Below are 14,284 nucleotides of genomic sequence, written 5' to 3'. Positions count from 1 at the left end.
ACTATTTAGGGAAATAAAGGGGGCTAACAGGAGAGGGGTGAGAAAAGGAAGATTAGCAAGTATGAAGGAATATGCCTAACATTCAACATATGCTTAAATAAAAACTTTAAAAAGACAAGTAAACTTAATTTGAAAAAAATGCTGGCTAGAGTGGGAAGAAAGAGGAACCTTTACATACTGCTTGTAGGAATATGGGCTAGCGGAGCTACTATGGAACAAATAGTGGTGCTTAGAACTAAAAACAGAGTATGAGTCAGCTCTACTCCTCTTGAGTGGATGCCCAAAGCATCTAAATCGATAGACCACAGAGATACGTGCACACCCAAGCTTATTCACGACAGCCAGGAAACAGAGTCAGCCTAGAGGTTCATTAACAAATGAGTGGATAAAGAAAATATGGTATATGTACACAGTGGGATTTTGTTCAGCCCTAATGAAAGTAGACTGAACTGAAGAAAATTGAGTTAGTGGAAAAAATGTGCTTAGTGAAATAAGCCAGACTCAGAAATCAAAGTATCCCTAGTTTCATTTCATTCATATAGTTGTTGCTATAATAAAATACCCCAAATAAAAGCAATTTAGAGCAGAAAGGGTTCATTTAGCTTATAATTCAAGGTTACTGTCTATTACTATAGGGAAGTCAAGGCAGGAACTTAAACATAACCTCCATGGAGGAACTTAACCTCCACGGAAAGAATAAGTGCACAGATCCTTTCTTGCTCTCAGCTCGTTTTTCTTCATTTATACTCTTCAGAAAACGGTGCCTACGAAAACCAACCTCAATTAATGATCAAAACAATTACCAAAAATCAATCTAAGCTAGATAAATCTTAGGTGATCCTAGATTGTGTCCAGTTAACAATGGAAATGAATTAGTGAAGTAAAGTGTCACATTTCATTTTATATGCAGAATACACCCACACATGCGCACACATGCACACAGATACAAATATGTATGGGACTCAAAGGTAGGTTTGATTGCAGAGAGGGGGGGTCTAAAAGGATAGCAAAGAAGGAAACAGGGTAGTGGAAGAAGATAAATACTGTATGTTATGCTCATACACAGAAGACAAATGAAAGGATATGAACAAAGTGCATATATATATATATTAGATATATCATCATTATGAAATTCATCATTATGCTTGCTACTTAAAAATATAATTGAGCTTCATGGTGGTGACACACACCTTTAGTACTCAGGAGGCAGAGGGAGACAAATCTCTGTGAGTTCAAGGCTAGTCTGGTCTACAGAGCTAGTTCCAGGACAGCTAGGGCTACATGGAGAAATGCTGTCTAAAAAACAAAATGTAATTGAAAAGGCAAAAATGCTAAGTGAAATAATTCATATACAAAAAGTCACATATTGCATGTGTCTATCTACACCATGTCCAGTATAGGCAAATGCCTTGTGATTGAAGAAGCTTAGTATGGTTACCTTTAGTTAATTGGTTTTAGAATATGTGGGGTGACTGTTAAAGAATATGCTTGCAAAAGGTGCTAAATATATTTCAAAATTTATGATGACAATTGCACAATTCTGCAAATATGGGAAAATCAATTCATTATATCCTTTACACTGGAATGAGAAGAATTGAAAGATCGTTGACATTTTATTATTTGTTTTTTGAAATCAGGTCTCATGTAGCCTGAGACAAAGGTCTTGATTTCTCTACATAGCCAAGGACGACCTTGAGCTCCTGATCATCTTGCTTTCAACTCCCAGATGTTGAGATCCAGGTGTTTGTTACTACTTGTGGCTTCAGTGAATGCATTAAATGAGTGAATACTATGATTTGTGCATTACTTCTCAATCTGGGGTACAAAAAATGAAATGATAATATTATATCACTTGAGTTAGGTGGTAGGTTCTTGGGTGCATGTTTCATTAAAATACTTAAAAACTGCATTTATGTTATTCTTTGTGGCTAAAATGTCTATCTTTTTTAAAACATTTTTAGAAACCTGACTGACCTGACTTCTGACTCTACCACTTACCAGTTATGAGTTCTTGGGCACATTGGCAGGCCTGAGCCTGCCAATGACTTATCTGTACGCAGAGGTGGTAATAATAGTAACTTCCTCATGGCCTCTTATAGCCGCATGCCTGGTACATTTTCAATGCTATTATTAGCTAACGTGCCCTTTAAGCAATTGAACCACTTGTGCTAAAATGTCTATGCTAATAGCCACTCTTTTTTAAAATACATTTTTCTCTTCAATTTACTTATGAGGATGATGATGGGGTGGGGGCAGGGGGGAGAGTGTTTGCATGAGTGAAAGTGGGTACAAGGTCAGAGGAGAACTTTTGGGAGTCAGTTTTCTCTTCCACTGTGGGATTGGGATTGATGGATTGAATTCAGATGGTTAGGTTAGGCCTGTGTGGCAAGCACTGTTGCCCTCTGAGCCAACTCTCCAGCCCAACAAAGTGTGGTCAATGCAATCTCATGTCTATGGTAACTTTTGTTTTTTTCGTTTGTTTGTTTTAGTTGTGAGTTTTGAGGAAGGGACTAAAAAATAAGTTAGAACTTTGTGATTTTATTCTTCTTTGTAGCTGAAAACTATTCCTTTGTGTATAAATGCCACATTTTGATTGCCCATTCATCCTCTGATGGCTTGGCACCTGGCTTGACTTCACATCTTGGCTCTTGTGACTGTTACTATGATAAGCCTGCATGTGCAGGTGTCTTTATTGCATACTGACCTTGATGCCTTTGAATACATACTCAAGGGGGGGAAGGCTGTTTTTTTTATTTAAAACTGTAGTTTTAAATTTAATTTTTAAAAGAACTTTCATACTTATTTCCATTGTCAAAATATCTGCTACTTCTGAGGGTTAATATCAACTATTTTCTAGCCTGGGTTTGGGACTTCAAGTCTAAGACACATCAAAAGTCTATTCTTTTCCATCTTGAGCTGTGTCCAGAACCCATGACTGTTCTGCATCCAGTCTGTGAAATACAGGCAAAATGAGTCTAATTCAATTGTATTGAGGTAAACTCTTAAAGGAAGTGTTACACAGCTCATAGTAAGTGTTAGGTTCCTTACCACTGCCTGCTGTTTACCCATTTGACCTCTTGAGACTTGTATCACACAGCACCCCAGAAACAGCAGGGTTTGGAGGAAACAGTAATTAAATAGCGAGTAGAAGAAGACATGAATGATCAGTGACACACAAAGCCTGGAGAAATCTGGGTAAAAGCATGTCATAAATGGGACTACTTCCACATCTCTCACCCTGCACAAAAATACATTCGACAATTGATCCAAGATCCCAACGTAAGACGAAGAACTTTGAAACTGCGAGGAGGAAACCCTGAAGGATAATACAGGCAAGCCCTTTCTGAGGACTCCGTATGCCGGAAATCAAGCGAGAATAGGCACATGCCACTCCGGAGATGTGATTCTTTTTTTTTTTTTAAAAAAAAAGCCTTCCTCACTGCAAAAGAAACAACTGAACAAAGAGACAGCCCACAGAATGGGAGAGAAATCTTCTCCAGGATGTCAAAGAAATGTTATCTCAAAACTCAGAAGTGCAGTTGCTGTGGGGTTGCCCGACTCGTGCTTTTGCCTTTTCCCTTCTGATACTGGCCAGATCCTGAGCCCACTTTCGCCGGTACTCAAGTTATTCTCACTCCCATGTTCCCTGCCTGCCATGTGTCTGCTTGTATGCCATATGGCTGGCCTCCATGCTGGCTTGGCTCAAATGGCGATCTCTCTCTCCTCTCTCCAACTCCCTCCTCTCTGCAGCTGGTAAGATTTACAGCTTGCTGGCCCTGATATTTTTTTTTAACTCTAAGAAAAAAAATTCTTCAAAAAATAGTCATTAAATTTAGCCAAAGAAGAACTAAGACAATAAATAAATGGACAAATCATCCAACTAAACACTTTCCAAATGGAGAAGCACAAATGGCAAATTTGGGGGGGTAGAATTCAATATTCAATCATCAGGAAGATAAAAATCAAAAGTGTATTGGGATTTCCATCTCACCCTGAGTCAGATGCTTCTCATCAAGAAAGTAACAAAGTTGGTAGATACAGGGAAAAGAAACTGTGTTGTGCATGGCTTATGGGAATATGCCTTAGTCTAGCCACTATACAGAGTAGAAGTTCCTCAAAATACTAAAAACAAAACTATTAGCTGTATTAGCTGTATAAGCCCTTTGTACATAATTGAAGAATTGAAAGCAGCATATAACAGAACTATGCACACTCGTGTTTATTGAGGCTCTTAATTGTAACAGCTAAGCAATGGAATCAGCTTATGTGGTATGTGTGTGTGTGTGTGTGTGTGTGTGTGTGTGTGTGTACCTTTATAGCTATATGTCTACTTATACCTATATATCTTTATATCTATCTATAATAATAAAGGAGCGAATGCTGTTTACAGGAAGTAGATGGAAACAAAGATCAACATGTTAAACGAAATAAATTTAATACCGAAACACAAAAATTTCACTTTTTTCTCATATTCAGGAACTAGAATTAAAGATACACCAGATAGTATGTGTATTTGAGAGGGTAAAGAGGATTGCCAGGAATTTGATGCTAGCCTGGACTATGCACTGATCTGATCCTAAATCAAAACAAAACAAATATCAATCTGAATAGAGTAAACTGACTATCTGTGACTCAAGGGGCAAGAAGTAAGAGAAAAAAGTGGCTATGACCAAATCAAGACATGTGCATATGTGGAAAAGTCACAATGAAGCTTAATAATATGTGCAATCAACATATGTTGATCAAAATGTAAACAATAATGCTTGGTACATGTAGGGTGAACCCACTAACGTTAAAAGGGATTTTACTTAAGCAAAGTCTTTCCTGATTTTTCCTCTACCCTAACCCTAACCCTAACCCCCTAACTTACTATAATACAAAGTTTCCAGCATCCTTTTGACAAACCTCTTGCAATATATGTCTACGGTGTTTCACTTGATAACTATATTTCTCTCCCACAAGAGGTGGGGCCCTCTCTCCCTTAATCACCACCACTTATGCTCATTGGGGTATTTACAAGCTTGTCTACAGTGGGTGCTCAATAAATTATTTGTGGCATTAGTGGATGACCAAGCCATGGGACAATAAATTCAGTCTTGTCCTATAGAACAGAGACAATCGAGAGTTGAACTGGACACCACAAATTCCCAGAAGTCCTCCTGAGCAAGGCTCTCTGAAGAACAACCAAGAGTGGGGAAAGCCAGGACATTACCTGTGCTGAGTGAGCACGTTGACTGCTGAAGGATGATTTGCACAGTAAGCCAGGTACATCGATTTAAAATGAGGCATGAGGTTCAGTAGACAGCCTCCTACTTTGTGCTGGTTTTCTGGAAACCTGTAAGGAAATCATGTCAAGTACAGAATACAAACTGGGAAGTAGAAGGTAAAGATACTTGCAATTGAGCCTAGAAGCAGGTAAATATTTTGATGTATCGCCACAGGGGCTATGTATTTGTTTATTTTTAGGCATACTGGAAGCACTTTATCCCTAGAATATGCAGGTTTTGATCACAGATTAAAATTCTAGCCACCTGACTGGAGAGATGGCCCCTCGAGAGGTCTCAGGTTCAATTCCCAGCACCCACATGGTGTCTTACAGCCATCTTTAAATCGTGCATGTGGTGCACAGACATATGCAGGCAAACCACCAATACACATTAAATAAATAAAATTTAAAATTAATCTAATGTACAGGATAAGATTCTCACTTGGAATTAGTAGATAGGACTCTTTGTTTCGAGGACGGTTATATTCAAATTTCTCTGGACATACTATGAATATTCAAATTCACACCAAGTTCAAACACAGACAGAACTGAATTGAACAATGTAACACCCCTTGGACAAATTTCATCTCCATGAAGTTCAGAAAACAAGTAATCCCCCAATTTCCATAGACTGATGAAATCCATCAGTTTTTCCAAGATATACTGGAAAATCAATTTTATACCAGAAATATGCTTGTCAGAAGATCATTACAGTGAAATTTGTAATATAATGTTTACTAATTCAGCAATCAAATAGCCACCAAAACTATGCTGTTGGGGTTGGAGAGATTGTTCAGTGGTGAAGACCACTGGTTTCTATTCCAGAGGACCTGAGCTCAGTTCTCAGCATCCCCCCATACTGGTGGCTCATGACTGTCTGTAGTCTCAGGGGATCTAGCGCCCTCTCTGATTTTTGAGAGTACTTCATGCACGTGGTGCACACACATACATAGATTGCAGGAAAAGCACCCATATACATAAAATAAAATCTTTTTAAAAATCATGTTGTGGTTCACACAAGACATATTATACCCTTCCTTTTCCAATTTTGTATGTGTTTCAAGTCAACCTACAACAGATACGATACCAGGAGTTCTATGAAGAAACAGATTGGACATGGTGGTAAGTATTACAATGTCAGAGGCAGAGGTGGAAAGACCCTAACTTCCAGACCCACCTTGGTTACATAGCGAACTTTGGCCCCTGCTGGGACTGAAGACATGGGGTTGGGGTGGGCAAAGTAGGGGGTCAAGGGTGTAGTTCAGGAGTAGAGTGCCTGCTTGGAACACACAAGGCCTCAATCCAAGCAGCCAGAAAGGGAGATATGAAATGAAAGATTTAAATGACTTTTCCAAGTAATCTTCAACACATAAAATAAAAATGTGTTACCAGCATCAAAGCTGCTATCATTGGCACTGCAGAGATGGCTCAGTGATTGAGTATACTTGCAGCTTTTGTAGAGGACCAGAGGTCAGTTGCCAGCACACATGGTGGCACATAACCATCCCTAACTCCAGCTCCAGGGGATCCAACACCCTCTTCTGACCTGGTACACATACATACATGAAGGCAAACCCTCATACAAACAAAGTAAATGGTGCAATTTAAAATTAAATCCAGAAACAGTTTACTAGATGTGAAGTCTTCGCACACATCTGGTGCTTTGACAGTAAACATGACCGCTGTCCTTGTATGGTGGTTGATCTTGATGTTTTTACTTTGTTCTAGGACAATGGGTTGATATTGCAGCAAATACATAAACATCAAGTGCCCTTGTGCCCAACTTAAGCTTATAATCCCCATACTTAGGAGGTGAAGGTGGGAGCAGCAGAAGTTGTTCAAGGTCAGCTTCTACCACATAGGGAGTTCAAAGCCAGTCTGGTCTATGTGACACACTGTCTCAAAACCCGATTAATTTTTAAGTGTAGAAGGAAAGAGCAAAGTCACTGTCTTACTTACTTTGAACATTCTTCCAAGGCTTGGCAGAGCGTCTGTTGGAAGGCGCATACTTCTTCAAAGTTTCCCAATAAACAAGTAAACTCCACAGTACTAAGGCTGAATTTAAAAAAGGACATGATGTTCCAGTTAATAGAATGGAAAGATGTGTCAGCTATCTCGTTGGAGCCCAGTGGGCCGATAGCTTGCGGATAGCTGGCAAGTATGAAAGTCAAAATGCTTGTGTTTTGTCTTCTGCTTTTTTAACTTATGACAGCTCTATGGCACCCTCGTTTAGTTTCCTTCCTCGCTTCATCTTTTCGAAGATAACAATAATGATCATATAGAAAGCTGGTGGTCATCAGAGGCATTTAGGTATGTTGTTAAGCCACGAGGAAAACAGCATGTGCTTAAAATATTAAAGCACAAACATAGCAGTACAATATGATTGGGAGTAAGTTAAAAATCTGTGGTAAATCTCTTCTAGAGAGAGAAAATAAGAGAGTGACTAAAACATTATGTTAAATAATCACAGAGAGGAGAAGGTACCAAAATTCGCTTTCTCTAAAATGAGAATACGCAAATAACAACTAAAACCATTTTTTGTGAAAGGGAATAGAGGGGAGAAAATAAAACTGGATCTTGTTATTGTTATCTGTCGGATGAAACAGAGTCAAACAGAGGCAAACTGAATGCTTTTGTGCAGGGCATCTACATGAGGAACATTCCCATGCATTGTGCCCTTCCCAAACAGTAAATGATGCTAAGAACGGGAGCCAAACCTCACAAGGCATGCAACAGTCAAGCAAGTGCTTTCCAAACGGGAGCTTCAGTTGCTCTGTGAGCTAAGCACCATGGCCATTTTCTGGCCAAGTGTCATTGTACAGGCAAGGAGACAGGCATAGCGAAGGTGGCGAGCAATCCACCGAACATCAAAGAGCAATGGATAGCGAAGAAAGGGTTATATCAAACATTCTACCTCTAGAAAACACACTCCCAAAAGCATTTGTCTGAAGATTCACTTAAGAGGTGGATGTACTAGCATTCTCTCTCCTATAGAATATATAATCCTGGGAACTCCTTGCAGAGAGGGCTCAGAGGCTAAGAGCACTTGATGCTCTTACACAGGATCCAAGTTCAGTTCCCAGCACCCACATTGAAGTTGCTCACAACTGCCTGTAATTCCAGCTCCAGGGATCTAATGCCCCCTTCTGGCTTCCTGCAGAACCTGTGCACACATGGCATATGCACACACAGACACACACATAATTAAAAATAAAAAATTAAGCTTTTAAAGAAATGAATTATCAGTCCTAAACGCATGTACATGTGAGGAACACTGAGTGGGTTCAGAGAGACAGGGAGGCATTGGAAGTGGTATAGGAAGGAGTGGAAATGGTGAAAATACAGCACTCACATAAGAAACCCTTGGTGTGGGGGGTCCTTCTGTCTGTGTGTTAGTTTTATTGGTTAATGAATAATGAAACTGCCTTGACCTGTTGATAGGGCAGAACTTAGGTGGGGGCAGGGGAAACTGGATTGAATGCTGGGAGAAGGAAGGCGGAGAGAGAGAGACACCATGGATCCGCCATTGGAGATAGACGTGCCGAAACTTTGCTGGTAGGTCATGACCTCGTGGTGATATAGAGATTAGTTGAAATGGGTTAAATTAAGATGTAAGAGTTAGCCAATAAGAAGCTAGAGCTAATGGGTCAAGCAGTGATTTAATTAATACAATTTCTGTGTACTTATTTCGGTTCTGGGTGGCCAGGATGAACAAGCAGTTCCTAGCAACAAACCCTCATGAATATAAAAATTAAATTAAAAAATATATACAATCCTAAAAAGATGTGGTAAGGCCCACCTGAAATCCCAGCACTTGAGAGGTAGATTAAAGAGGGTCATGTGTTCACCCTGAAGCTAGCCCTAAGCTACATGAGAGATACAGTCTCTAAACAAATTTTAGAAGCATAGACATATTGTAGCCTATTCCTAGGGAAGTATTTGCAAAGAAGTTTTGCTGACTAATCAAAAGGGAAGATCCCAGCAAACATTCCCAGTAACCCTCATAAGGGACAAGTTCCCAGTCCCTGGGCTGGTATGCCCTTTTGAACTGTGAACTGGAAACCCCCACCCACTGTTGTCTGAAGAGACTTTGGCAGCCAATAAGTTTCTCTGGCTACTTCTCCGTTACAGTCCCGGCAAGCAGGGCCCCTGAACTTTCTGCAACCTGCCCGAGAATATATCTAGCCTCTTAGCCATCAGACAGTAAACAGTCTGGCTTGCTCACATCCTTGTGGGGTGAGAAGACAGTCGGAACTGATGGAAACACTCTGACTCCAGCGTGCACATCAAGCTGAGGGTGAGGGCAAAGCTGACCCTGTCTCACCCCTTCTCTCCTTGGTTCAGGGTTGCCAGTTTGTTTCTTCGGCATTTGGAATCTGACCACCCCATCCCCCACCCCCGTTCAGGATGACTTCTCTGATGGCCCCCTCTTCTGCGGTTCAAGCAAGAAAACAGAAGGCACATTTCAGAGAGTGCGTGGCTGGAGACATGGTAGAGCCAGTCTGATCAATTGTTGGCTGTGTGACAGGCAAAGCAGTGAGCCTGTCCAGACTTCAGTTTCTTATCTACTCAGTGGAGACGGTCCATTCTCCCAGGAAACTAGAAAGAGCAGTGAGCTGTGTTCCTATATCACTCTATAAACTCTGATTCACATAGCACTTCACATTTCACATAATAAAAACCAAACACGGGAATATAAAACGCTTCCATATGAAGAACTCTTCCCACGGCGCCATGAGAACAGTCACATCAAAATTCAGCATGACATTTTGCTTAAACAACATAATTTGGGAAAGGAAAAAAAAGGAGAAAATAGTGAACTATATTAAAGTCATTTAAGTCTGGCATTGTTAGTTCAGACAAATGGCCACAAATTCAACTTTTCCTGAGGTACAAGGGGAGCATTTTGTCTTCCACTGTGTGAGCCAGTGTTTCTACTTTACTTACAGATGACGATCACTAGCGAAATTTCAACAGCTAAAGTAGCAAAGAGGGACAGTCATTATTAGTTAAATCCATCAGCCCTACAAGCATAAACAATAAATGGTCAAATTGATGGTGTCTTTGGTTACGGAGTATTAACATATATTTTGCTTTCATGAAAACTACGTCTTCAGCTCATACTTTCGAAAGCCATTTCCGGTTTAGTAAGTTTTGCACACTTTGCTTTCAGAATGCTTTCCACCTCATTATCATTCCCATGCGCCTGAATGAAATACTGGCTGGAATTGTGCTCTCCTAAACATTTGCAAAATGCCACACTCTTTCCACCTTGGGAGCATGGGAAATAGGTCTGGCTTGGCAACTGAGAGTCAGAGCTAGCATGAGAATTTCCAATTTATGTGATTTCCAAATAAAAGTACCAAGGAATCCATTTTCTATATGGTACGACCGGACCCATCCCTTTAAAATGCACAGGAAGTGCGGAAACTGAAAGACAGATCCTGTGCACATGCACGTTGGTTCATGTTGCAGCACTAGTGAGCAGATCCGTTGTTTAATATTGCAGCCCTGCTCATGATAGCTGAGCAACAGGACCAACCCAGGTGTCTAGTGCCCGAGGGATGCACAGGGGAAACGTGCTATGTATGTACAAGAAAGGGTTTAGTTATAAAGAAGAATGAAGTTATGTCATTTGCAAAAAAATGAATGTAATTGGAAAAAATCATATTAAACAAACTAAGCCAGTCTTAGGTAAATATCAGGTGTTGCCTCTTATTTATTTTATATAGATACATTGTGTGTGTGTGTGTGTGTGTGTGTGTGTGTGTATGTGTGTAGGGGAACAAAGAAGACTAATAAGAAGGAGTAGGACAAGAAACAGGAGGGCAAGGAGGCGAGGACTATGCTTAGTATATAAAATATGCACTTGCATGGAAATTCTTTAACTAAAAATATTTTTAAAGCAAATCTTACAGAAACAGAGAGTAGAAGAGTAGTTACCAAAATTTGAGATGATTAAGGAGGATTGTGAAATACAGAAAGGACAGTTAAGGGGTATAGGGTACAGCTGGATGAGGTATAACCTCTGAATGTTCTACAGCGCAGTAGGGTTTCTAGGGATGCCAAAAAGTAATTGCATATTTCGCAGTAGCTGCTGGATCTGCCAATTACGCTGACCAGATATTATACATTGTAGAGGTGTACAGAAATATCACACTCCATCCTATAAGGATGTATAATTATTTAGTGCCAAGTGTTGAAGTTTAAAAAATATTAAGCGAAAAAGAGACAAAAATACCCAGTACAGAAATTATCATAGGCAGAATCTCAGAGAAGTTCATTCCTTCCACAGAAAACAAGCCAAGCTCTCCAAAAGCTATGTTTTGCATAACTGCCATTGCCCTGACCATGTTCTTGGCAGCCTCTGATCTGTGGGGATTCTTTTAAAGGGCAAAATCAATTATTCAGTGGCCTAGGAATAATGCCTCCAAGTGCTGACATTATCTTGCTCTGTTTTACTAAGGGTTTAAAGAGTCTTACTTGTTATTAGACTGCAAGGGTCTTAAGTAAGTAACCAGAAGCGACTGAAGTTCTTTGGCATATTCTTTTTCAGTATCCAAGATGTTCTGTAACACCTGTAGAGACACAAGAATAAGGTCTCATAACAGTCAAGCAAGTCCAAGGTCAGAGATTTAGATTTTCTAATCAAACTCCTAGAGAAAAAGCATCTCAGTTTACTTAGGCTGGTGCTAAATGTCCCAATATGAAAAACAAATGTATTTTAGTTCACACCAGAAAAATATTTTAATAAATATCTGGCAACCAGTTATATGACATAACTTATATGAACACAATTATTGAAAATTATTCACAACTAGAGGAGCCTTATCACTTGCATGGTACTGCTTTAAATAATTTTATTGAAGAAAAGGGGTAGGTTAACTAATAAAGGTTCACTATTCCCATTATATGAATAATAAAATTACAAAACATTCAAGACTAAGAGAATCCAAGGATAATTATGACGTAAACCATCAAGGATTTGATTTGTGTACTGTTTCTGATAAGATGTTTATGGAACAAAATAATATATAGTACATTCTTAAGCAGGGTTAAAACTGGCCTTTCAGTAAAAACAAAGGGTGCTCATATGAACAATTAAAATAGAAAAGGAGACAGTACTGTGAAGAATTTAATGAGAACAATTCAGTCATTATCTGTTATTAATAACACAAAATTCTTTTTTGTTCTTGGTTTGAGACAAAGTTTCACTCTAGTCCACAATGTCTTGGAACTCACTAAGGAGCCCAAAGTGACCTCAAATTCACCATAATCAACACGCTTCAGCTTCTGCAGTGCTGAAAGTACATCGTCAGTGAAACCCACCACACTGAGCTAATCATAAAGTCTATAGAACCGACCAGTGTATGATATACAAGTTCTCTTTTCCCACCGGTTGCAAGGCCATCTCCCATTTCCCAGCCTGTTCTGGAAGCAGATAAAACCTCATTCCAGCCGGGCGGTGGTGGCGCACGCCTTTAATCCCAGCACTTGGGAGGCAGAGGCAGGCGGATCTCTGTGAGTTCGAGACCAGCCTGGTCTACAAGAGCTAGTTCCAGGACAGGATTCAAAGCCACAGAGAAACCCTGTCTCGAAAAAAAAAACTCATTTTAACCAATTATATATGACCAAGGTAATATTTTGCTATGAGTTTTTCACATCTTCTAATTCATTGGAAAATCTTTCCTATACCAATGGCTTTGCTGCTTACAGATAGGGAACTTCCACCATATCTGAAGATGGAGACATTAAATGGGGAGCTACAATACAGAGAGAAACCTGTGGCTTGGAGAAGCCCAGTCATCTACCAAAATGGACACTGGACATTTTGGACACTGCGTGTCTGTGGCTTCCACATTGACTGCATTCTATAGGACTTCAGCTTCCATGGGAGTCAGCTAATTTTGGATTGAAAATAGTTTTAAACTGTCACCTGAACTGAATATATATGGATTTCCCCCTGCCATTATTCTTTAATGTCTATACTACAACACAAGGCTCTAATCCCAGCTACCCTTTGGCCTGATGCAAGTTTGAGGCCAGTCAGAGCAACTTAGTCAGATCAACTGTCAAGATAGAAGGGGACAACGAAAACTGAAGGTGTAACTCAGCCGTAGAGCACTGGCCCTGTTATATGTGGGGTCTTAGGTTCAGTTTCCAGAATCCCTAGTCATATTTAATGATATAAAAATTATTCGCATGCCACACATACACAGGCAGGCAGCATAGGCAGAGATTATCTCAAGGGTAGGAGAGGATGCAGAAAGGCCATGGACAAATGCTGGACCATTTTATATCAAAGACCCGAATATCTGTATCCGAGGAGGTCCTGGCAACAGTCCTCGAGGATACCACGGAGTGACAGTACTCACAAGACAAATCATGATGAAAAGTGGAGTAGCAGAAGACAGCAGGGGTCCAAGGAGCCACTGGCTTTCTGGTGAACTGGGAGATGGCAGTCCCAACTGTGCTACTGGCTTCCAGGCTGCCTCAGTTTTAAGGCATAGCCTACCTCATCTCAGATTGTGACATTACAGGGACCACTGTGAAGCGGCGGTGAGATGTTACACAAGTAGGTACTGGGCAAGCGGCAAACGCTCTGGCCAATTTAAGAGGCTAAACGCATCGCTCCCAACCATAATCCTATTGGACTTTCAGACCAGAAGGCTCTGTGGGGAGAGGAAAGTCCTATGTCTTGTGGGAAATTAAGCAGCACCCCTGACCTCTACCCATTAGATGCCAGCTGTACTCCATCCCATGCTTCAGTTATGACCATCAAAAACGTGCTCAGGAGGGCAATGCCACCTTAGTTGGGAATTAGTGAGTTAGAAGGCCACACTATGGTTTCCAAAGCTAAGAGTTTGCTAAGCATAAAGGTGCATGCCTGTTATCCCAACACTTGGGAAACAGGAGGCAGAAAAATGGTCTGAGGCCAGCTTGTGTACTCAGTGTGTTTAAGGCTAGCCTGGGCAAGAAGACTCTGTGCCCCAAGAAGGAGAGCAGTAAAGGGTTAAA

At 40.4% G+C, this 14,284-nt stretch overlaps 1 protein-coding gene across 1 annotated transcript in view; it reads right to left on the bottom strand.

The window, feature by feature from the left end:
• LOC121437514 (rho guanine nucleotide exchange factor 6-like) overlaps positions 1-14,284 on the bottom strand; it is a 117,892-nt gene that overhangs the window by 36,991 nt on the left and 66,617 nt on the right. Inside the window, exons 7-9 of the mRNA XM_041637382.1 lie at positions 11,750-11,844; positions 7,226-7,321; positions 5,213-5,335 (exon numbers count right to left, since the gene is read on the bottom strand). Of these exons, the coding sequence (XP_041493316.1) occupies positions 5,213-5,335; positions 7,226-7,321; positions 11,750-11,844 (314 nt within the window). The remainder of the gene's footprint in view (positions 1-5,212; positions 5,336-7,225; positions 7,322-11,749; positions 11,845-14,284) is intronic.

Source organism: Microtus oregoni, unplaced genomic scaffold (genome assembly GCF_018167655.1).
Source record: "Microtus oregoni isolate MIOR12 unplaced genomic scaffold, Mior012 000052F_ref0000163, whole genome shotgun sequence".
In the NCBI taxonomy this organism is placed as follows: domain Eukaryota; kingdom Metazoa; phylum Chordata; class Mammalia; order Rodentia; family Cricetidae; genus Microtus; species Microtus oregoni.
This window is presented reverse-complemented; position numbering and strand designations above follow the sequence as displayed.